A 9,464-nucleotide genomic window follows, 5' to 3' on the forward strand; every position below is an offset into this window, starting at 1 on the left:
ATTGAAGATGCTCCGTAGTCATTTTGACCGAGTCAACAGAGAAGTCAAAAAATTTTGTGGGATCTACAAGAATGAAGCGGCGAATTACCAAAGCGGAGCCAGTGGAGCCGACATTCTGAGAGCGGCTTTGCGAGTCTTTTTTTACGACAACGACAAAGAATTCAAACATGTCGATGTTTGGGAGATGGTCAGAGACGAGGAAAGGTGGGCTGGCGGTGTCCAGTCCAGCACATGCTCGACCTCGAAACGCACGAAGCACACGGCGGGTGGCCAATACTCGTCTAGTGAGGACAGTTCAGGCAGCGCCGCACAAGAGTTTGCCTCACAGGAGGTTGAGGGAACCGCCACCGATGCAGGGGGGTCCTCCCGTGGGCGCCGTCGGCCGCAAGGGACCAAGGCGGCGAAGACGGCTAAAAGGAGGAGGGGCCGAGGCGAATCAAGCCAGGCGGGCTCGGGCGCGAACACCCTATTGTCCATGTACTTGACCGCCACGATTGCGGGCACTTCCCGCATGACGCTTCCACAATATCAAGCTCATCTTGCCGGAATTGAGTATATGGCAAGACAAATTGGTATTCCGCCTCCAGGTAGCTTGAATGCACCGCCACCGCCTTCGGGGGAAGATTCGCCGGCGGAGTAGTTTTTTTAATTTCTATAAAATTGTATTTTAAATTATGTAATTTTTATTTTTTTTAGGATTTTAATTATGTGTTTTTTTTATTTTTTTTGTATTTTAAGTTGTATTTTTATTTTATTTAATGAAGTGTGTTTTTATTAATTGAATTTGTTGGAAATAAAAATAAAAAATGAAATTGAATGAATAGTTAAGGGATGAGATGGTTAAGAGACGGATAAGAGATGGAGGGTTGCAGGTGTTGTCTCTTAGTTAAGAGATGAAGTGAAAAGTACAGTGGGGCTCATGAATAGTTAAGAGATGAGACGGTTAAGAGACGGATAAGAGACAACGTTGCGGATGGCCTTAGTCACTTGAAATAAGCACGATGGAGTATGTAGTAAAACGGTTTTGCATGGTGCACATCACATATTTCTCGTTCGTCGAGTATAAGTCGAAAAACGTTAAGATGTCGTTCGGTCGCTATAACTCATTGTCATATGATTATCCATTTAGGATTAAATTGTGAGATTATTTTATTAGAGAGGGTGATTATGACTATTTATCATATAATTATCTATCTAGGATTAAGTTATAAGAAGTAATATTCAATCTTATGAATCAAATATAATGATATTATTTGGTTGATATGACTTATTATCATATGATCATAAGTGTAGAATTATGTTATGTGATTATTTTAATCGAAAGAAATATAAACTTATTCATAAATTATAATCTTGCAAATGGAAATTACTTAAAATTAATTATATGCTCAATTCGATAATAATTGAATCAAATTATAATCATTGCAACTCGATACGATTTCACTCGCAGAAAGCTTCAAATAGATAAGCCAACTGAAATCTCTCTCATTCAATCCAATTCGTAACAAATTCAACCCGTAAATGCAAAAAGCAAACGAATTACAACTCACAAACTCTGTAAAATGATGGTAAGCTATCTGCAAATTGAAATCCGCTTCCAGAATCCACCATTTCTGTTTCCATCCGACGATTGCAGAGAACCCCCTCTCACTTTGAAGAAGCAATCCCACCTCAAATCCCAAACTTCAAAGGGGAGGATAACATCTCCAAGATACGGAAATGCGATGGTGTGCAGTGGGATTATGTTTCCAATCGATTCATGGGCGGCGGCCGACGTCGATTCTCCGGCGATTGCTTCGCAGCTCTCTGCTTTCTCCCTCTTACCCTATATGGGCTTCTTGTATTTCATCACCAAATCAAAATCTGCCCCACCCCTCACACTTTTTGGATTCTACTTCTTGCTCGCCTTTGTGGCTGCCGCCAGTAAGTCATCTTCCTTTTTTTCAAAAAAAAAAATGTGATCTTGGAAAGAATGTGTTGTGAATCTATTTTCAGCTATGGTGCATATAACTTGTGATGAAGTATTTGGAAATTCTTTATGCATCTTCTCAATTGACTAAACTAGAAGATTCTTTGAGGAAGACATTTGATAGAGAAAGGGAATCAAGTGGTTATGCAATGTGGATTTTGGTGTTGCTCTAATATTGTTTTTGATTCCCTAATTTATGGTCTCAAACTTCTTATGTGTTGTTTAGTGATACTGAATTGTCCATCAAATTTACTCTAGTTTGTGTGTAAGCATTGGGAATTTGAAGTTTCAGCTACATTAGATTTGAAGAGGGTCCATTTCTTTGCTTTTTTTCTATCTTTCTTTTCTTGGACTAAAAGCATATGAACTAACCACTTCTACATCTGTTTTTGCTGCATCACCTCCTCTCCTACAGTACCAGCAGGAATTTATGGTAAGTTTTCTCCAATGGGACATTGTTTAGAAGCTATCTGAATCGAATTTTGCATAATTTTGCATATGTTGGCCGTCATAGAAAATGCCCTCTCTCAACAGCAAAGGTGCACTATGCCAAATCCTTGGCCAATGTCGATTGGTTGCACGGTGGGGCGGAGTCACTGCTTATGCTTACCAACCTATTCATCATGGTGGGGCTCAGGAAGGCTCTTAGGGAAGCTGAACACGAAACTACGGATGTTACTTCAAACGTCAAAGATGAGGAGAAGTCATCAGTATAGGTGATAGATTTACAATTTTTGTACGCTCCAAGAAATGTTAGGGCATCAGATTGATCATTGAATTGAAACAAGTGAACTACATTTTTTGTAACTAGTGATTCCGTTACCCTAGAGCTTCTTTTGTAAATCTTGATAATTAATTCTTTATGCCACTCGTAACAGGTAGAAAGAGATTTTCGCTTAGCACTGGAACTATGTGGTCTATCTAAATGTTCATTCTCTATGTTATATCATTTTGATGTTGTGTCTGTTTCCATCAAACCTTCCTTGTAAAAGCTGATCTGATTACGGTGGCCTTATCTTGCTTCATATTGATGTCAATTTCTTACCAATATTAATGTTTGTTCTTTATTATCTTTAGCTATTATCTTATATGCAGCAGCGGAGCTTATCTCCGAGCAAGCAATCTATGCGAACAACGTGCTTTCATCATATGCTTGTCAAGATTCTTTATAGATTTGAACATCTCTTCCTCCTTCTGTTGTGATCTAATATACAGAAATTAGAAAAACATGCTATTCTTGATGTTTTACATGAATCCTAGTAGTTTGCTTAGATTCTGGATGTTGTAAATTAAAAAACGGCAGATTTTGCTTTTGATATTATTTCTCTAACTCCAGCTTTGATATATCTAGATAAGTTAAAGCAGATCCCTACACCTCTTATTTGCCTACTTTTGAAATCCGGTCATCTGAAGAATCCAGAGGCGTTGAATGGGAAATTCGGATCTAGTTCCAACTGATCAACTGGGAAATCCATGCTCCCCATTGGAGAGTTGGTCGTTGATGCATGGGCCGATACAATATCTGCTACATCAGACTCCAAATGCTGATAGCCCTGAGACCCTCCGAAGCTTGCCATATGGTGGGGCGCCGGAGAGAAGTAATTTGTTTCTGATGTGGCCGGAGATAGAAACAGTGGTGAGTATGCTCCCAAATTACCATCTCCAACGAGAGCGGAGAATGAAATGTACTGATTCTCTGTGTCACCTAGCTCATAAGTCGAGGGGAAGGAGAACTGAGCCGGCATCGTCTCCTTGCTGTCCGAGCTGCCTGTGTTCACTCTTAGGTTTGCTTTCAAGTTCAAGAGTGCCTGACTCTGCTGCTGCGGGATGTGCCTCGTTTCTTGCTTCTCCGGTGACACTGGAGGGGGGACTACTGCGTTGGTCGACTGGTTGCACGTGTGCGCCCCTTTGTACGTGATCTCAAACACAGTTGGGTCATCGTCGGATCTCTGCACCTGCTTCGTCGCCCAGCAGTCTTGGACGAGACGGTATGTGCAACGGTAATAGCTCCTGTTGATAAAAAATGAACACACACTTTTATTAGTTAAGTGTTCGGATTTCGATATTTCGAATATTATCAAAAAGGGAGAGAAAATAAACCTGGGATATCTAGCTCCTAGAATGTCTTTCTGCCCATATTTTCTCCAACTATATCCATCATCAGTGGGGCCTTCAAGTCCATTTTCAGGGTTAACTTTCACTTGTTCTGTCCACGTAGGCTGCATCTTTCTGTTAGCACCAATCATCAAACACAAGAAATCAGCATCCATTTAATTAATTTTGTTGAAAATATTATGATCATTTTATCTTGCTTGATTAAGTGAAGCTTTACCTCTTTTTTGATGCATTGTAGTCTTGTTGGTCTCTGAAGCTATTACTCAAGTCCTCACTTCTGCAGCTTCCATCGACTGATATCGATGACTCCACGATGCCCGATGCTGGTGTTGGTGGTGCTGGAGTGTGCTCGGCCGCCCCCTTCGAGTTCAGGATCAAAAGGGCCTTCTCGTACGAGGATAGTATCCTCTGCATGAGCATGTTCTGGGCTCGGGATGGGGAGGTCGAGCACAGGTGGAAATGGAGCTGCTTGGCTTTCTCCATCCCCTGCACCAGCTCGTTGATCACCATCTCGTATTCCCAGGTACACGCACTCTCCATTTTTCAGGTTTTCTTTCCGTATGTTCGATCAAACGGTGATTTTCTTCAATTGGAATCGGACTATGTTCATATGCGTTTGCGGTTTGTTTTAGGGCTCGGGTGATCTTGATGAGTAGGATTTTCAGTTATGATCTGTAATGAGGAATGTGTTGATGAGGATGAATGGTCAGTTTGTTTGATTATGTATATATATAGAAAGAGAGGTTTGTAATCGTAGGTATTGATTTGTGATGAGAAAAAAAAAACAAAAGGAGAGGAGAAGAGTGGAAGTTTGACTGGAGAAAACGAGTTATTCTGGGTTGACTAGTCATTGGTCGTGTTGGAAGTTTACTACTATGATGTTGACAACTAGGAAAGTCAAGTGCTGACCAATTCAAACACACATCATACATGTGTATATAGGAGTATCATATATGTATGAAAGATATGAATCTTTTATATGCTTGACTACTTCACTGTCACAAATAATATCTCTCAAAGATTTTTATTTTTATTAGACTTGATAGTGTAGCATAGATCAATTTTTGGGAAAGTTTGAATGTTTTGGAAAGGGAGAGTGTGATTTTTAGAATGATGTAATTGCACGAACTTGTACTTTAAAGTTTAAACTTTTACACATGAGCTAATATTATCCCTCTAAATAAATCAATTTTCAATTGTTTATTTTTCACATGATTAATAATTTTTTGACAAATTAATGTCATTGTGATTAATTTAAGTGGTAAGTTAATGTTAGCATGACTAGCTGAAGTGACGTAGAGACCAAGTATGTATGATTATAATATCACATAGTTTTCCTATAAATTAATTTTGAATGCATTTATTGTCACACTTTTGAATTACTAGTTTAGTCTCTCTTAACTGAGGGAACTGGACCACGTTAAGGCATTAAGCAAAAACATCCTAGTATTTTTTTTTGGAGAGAGAGAGAGAGAGCTCTGACCAATTCAAAGTGGTGAAAAAATCATGTGGTATGTGAAAAAATGATTCAACTTTGAGTTCAAGTATGATTATTATATTAGTCAATAAAATTGGTATAATAATCTAAAGAATCTTCAAACCACGCGTTTATATAACTCAATCGTGGACCTCTGAGGTGTAATAGTTGATACTAGACGAACTATCCTACTTTCTCCTTCCCTGTCCCTATGTAGCAGAGACGTTTCATTTTCAACACTCGTTTTGAAAAAATTATAATAAATAGCTAAAGTATAAAAAAAGTAAAGTAAAAAAGAGAAATAATATAGTTAAAAGTCATCTCTATATTATTTTTTCTCTTATTTTATATTTTTTTCTTTTAATTATTTATTATAATTTTTTCAAAACGAGTGCTCAAAATGAAACGCTTCTACCACATAGAGACGGGTGGAGTAGTATTTTTACTTCAACTTCTTAATTAAAGAAATATAATTTCTTCAGTTGTAAATGAATTAAGATTTATTATTTACTGGTATCAGTACTGTATTACTATATCAAGAACTCAGAATATTTTGCGAATCCGATTTGAAATTCTTTTAGTCATGTGAATGTAAATGACAATATATTCGATTTGCATTTAAATGAATATTCGAAAACATTATATGATTATATCAATATAAGTAATTACTCATTCCACCCTTCATTGTCCAATTTTTTTTTATGTTGGGACGCTTCTATTAATGAATCCGTAACTCATTTCCCTTTTACTAGCATTTTTTTAATCAATGGACCTCACATTACATTAATTTATTTCAGTTTCATATCATCACAAAATTAATATAATAATTATGAATCACATTCCATTAACGTTTTTCATTTACTATTTTCTTTCATAGTATTTCTTAAAATTTATAGCGAGTCAAGTGAGACACATAGAGGACGTATACTTTTAAATAAATTCTCAAAGCATTTAAAAGTACTTACAATTATAAATTGGATGTCTTACATAGGAGTACTTATGCTCTTTTTGGGTGCACATGACAATTCTCTGTAATTACTCATTCTACTCAGTCTTGCAAAACTAAAACAAATACAAGTGGTCGTGTCAATTGCCAATATTCAAATCAAATCGAGTATTTCTTTAGTATTCTTAAATCAAACAATCTTCAAAATTAGATATTTTAAAGAAATATAAAAATCTCTAAATAAACTAGAATAAACATTTTTCAAATACTCTATTTGATTCGATATGATTAGAACCTTGCCCTTTACTTAAGCACAAGAAAAGAAAAGAGAAGAAGAAGAAGAAAACTTCGTAGGTTCAAACATCTAGGTCTACAATAATTTGCTAACATATAACTATAATAATTCGAAGCCTATAATAATATAATTAGGCAGTAACACTTATTAAATTTGTGAAAAGCTACTATGAATTTATATAATAATAATTGTAATAATGGAGTGCTCATTTCAGTTGGAAGAAGAAGGCAGAAGAAGGAAGCTCGGCTTTGAGCTGGAACTAGCCGAGAAGGGAGTTCGGTTTTTGAGCCGAGAAGGGAGTTCGGTTTTGAGCCGAGAAGGGAGTTCGGTTTTGAGCCGAGAAGGGAGTTCGGTCTTGAGCCGAGAAGGGAGTTCGGTCTTGAGCCGAGAAGGAAGAAGCAACCTAGAGAAACTAGCCGTTGGAGCAGCAGTTAGTTAGCTGAGATGTAGCGGTTATTCTTCTTATTTTCTTGATTCTTGTTGTAGTTAGTTAGTAGCAGTTGCTACTTGATTGTAGAGCTTTAAATAGCTCATAAACCGTGTATGTAGTTAGTAGTTTAATCAATAAAGAGTTTTCCAGTTTCTCTCCAAGATTATCATCTTCAATACTCAAAGTGTGAGTGTGTGTGTTTCTGCATTGTGTGATCTCATACAACAGTGAGTGTGTGTGTGATCTTCTTGAGTGTGTGAAAGCCTTGTGTGTGCAAATCCCAACAAGTGGCGCCGTCTGTGGGAAGGGATATTGAAGCTGATTTGCAGAGGATCAAACGGTTTCAGAGATGGCAGCAAGACTTGATGCAGAAAAGTTCACAGGCAAGAATGATTATAGCCTGTGGAAGATGAAGATGAAGGCGGTTTTGATTCAACAAGGCTTGGCCGCAGTTCTTGCAAAACCAGAGGAGAAAGGAAAGGCTCCAGTGCTTGATGATAAAGCTCAGGCAAAGATGGAGGAGATGCAGCTCAAGGCACATTCTGCAGTGATTCTGTGCCTTGGAGATAAGGTCTTGAGGGATGTTCAAGAAGCCAAGACTGCGGTGGAGATCTTGGACAAGTTGGATGAAGTTTACTTGGCCAAATCCTTGGCTAACCGGCTGTATCTCAAGAAGAGGCTGTATGCCTATAGTTTTTCTGGAGATAGGTCCATCACTGAGCAGCTAGAGGAGTTCAACAAGATCATTGACGACCTGGGATCTGTTGATGTCAAGATTTCAGATGAGGATAAGGCCATTCTCACATTGAATGCCTTGCCTAGCTCGTATGACCAGTTAAGTGATGCAATTATCTATGGAAGAGATAAACCTATCACCTATGCAGAAGTCTATTCAGCCTTGATGGCCAAAGAACTCCAGAAGACAGCCAACAGAGGCTCTGCAAGCTCCAATGTTCAAGCTGCAGAGGCCTTGAATGTGAAGAAGTTCAAGAAGCAGAACTTCAAGAAGAAGTTTGAGGGCCCTAAACCCTCAAGTTCTGATGCTCAGAAGGAAACCAGAGCTTGCTATTGGTGCAAGAAACCTGGACATTTGAAGAAAGATTGTCATGCATGGAAGAGGAAGATGGCCTCTGAGGGACACAACCAATCTGATTGTGTGGAGAGTGCTGATCCCCCGGCTCAACTTATGAATATTAGTGACAGTGGGGTCAGTCACAGGTGGATAATGGACTCGGGGTGCAGCTTCCATATGTGCCCCAATAGAAGCTGGTTTCATGATCTTCAAGAAGCATCGGGTACGGTTGTTCTTGGAAATAATCATACTTGTCAGATAAAAGGAATAGGGAAGGTGAAGCTAAGCCTACAAGATGGCTCTGTGAAGATCCTGACTGGGGTGAGGTATATTCCAGAAGTGAAGATGAACCTCATCTCATTGGGAATGTTGGAGCAGAGGGGGTTCACTATATTAATGAGTCAAGGAAAATTGTTTGTGAAATCTGGAGATGCAGTGATGATGGAGGCTGACAGAGAGCATATTCTCTATTATTTGAAGGCTAAGGCTGTTGATGGAGAAAGCAATGCTGTGTCAGATGATTCCCTAATGCTATGGCACAAGAGGCTGGGCCATCCAGCAGAAGGAAGCTTGAAAGAACTCATCAAGAAGGGCCTGATCTCTGGAGATTTCAACAAGATGGACCCCTGTGAGCAGTGTATACTTGGAAAAGCAAAGAAGGCACCCTATCCTACAGGTATTCACTCTTCTACAGCCCCTTTAGACTACATACATAGTGATCTTTGGGGGCCTTCACCGGTGTGTTCAATTGGTGGAGGAAAGTATTATCTAGCTATCATTGATGACTATACAAGGAAGTTGTGGGTATATATTCTTAAGGAAAAATCTGAAACACTCACTAAGTTCAAGATATGGTGTAAGGAGGTGGAGCTAGAGAAAGGAAGGAGTGTTAAATGTTTAAGAACTGACAATGGCTTGGAATTCTTGTCTGCTGAATTTGATATATTTTGCAAAGAGAAGGGTATGAAGAGGCACCGTACTGTTCCTGGTAATCCCCAGCAAAATGGTGTTGTGGAGAGGATGAATAGGACTATCCTAGAGAGGGTGAGGTGCCTGCTTCTTGGTTCTGGTTTGAGCAGCAGGTTCTGGGGAGAGGCGGTGTATACAGCAGCCTATCTCATCAATAAATGCCCATCTACTGCCCTGAAATCTGAAACTCC

The 9,464-nt window shown here is 38.9% G+C and overlaps 2 protein-coding genes across 2 annotated transcripts; one reads left to right on the forward strand and one right to left on the reverse strand.

Moving 5' to 3' along the window:
* Window positions 1-1,434: 1,434 nt before the first annotated feature.
* Window positions 1,435-2,895, forward strand: LOC121769164. The gene is made up of 3 exons (XM_042165879.1): window positions 1,435-1,923; window positions 2,385-2,402; window positions 2,504-2,895. The coding sequence occupies exons 1-3, from the start codon at window positions 1,563-1,565 to the stop codon at window positions 2,683-2,685; spliced, it is 561 nt and encodes a 186-aa protein (XP_042021813.1). The 5' UTR covers window positions 1,435-1,562; the 3' UTR covers window positions 2,686-2,895.
* A 243-nt stretch (window positions 2,896-3,138) lies between these two features.
* Window positions 3,139-5,046, reverse strand: LOC121769163 (probable WRKY transcription factor 41). Its single transcript, XM_042165878.1, has 3 exons — window positions 4,302-5,046; window positions 4,070-4,198; window positions 3,139-3,979 (listed from the first exon to the last, which is right to left on the reverse strand). The coding sequence occupies exons 1-3, from the start codon at window positions 4,622-4,624 to the stop codon at window positions 3,373-3,375; spliced, it is 1,059 nt and encodes a 352-aa protein (XP_042021812.1). The 5' UTR covers window positions 4,625-5,046; the 3' UTR covers window positions 3,139-3,372.
* Between the last annotated feature and the right edge of the window lie 4,418 nt (window positions 5,047-9,464).

The sequence above is a fragment of the Salvia splendens genome, chromosome 15 (genome assembly GCF_004379255.2).
Source record: "Salvia splendens isolate huo1 chromosome 15, SspV2, whole genome shotgun sequence".
NCBI lineage: Eukaryota > Viridiplantae > Streptophyta > Magnoliopsida > Lamiales > Lamiaceae > Salvia > Salvia splendens.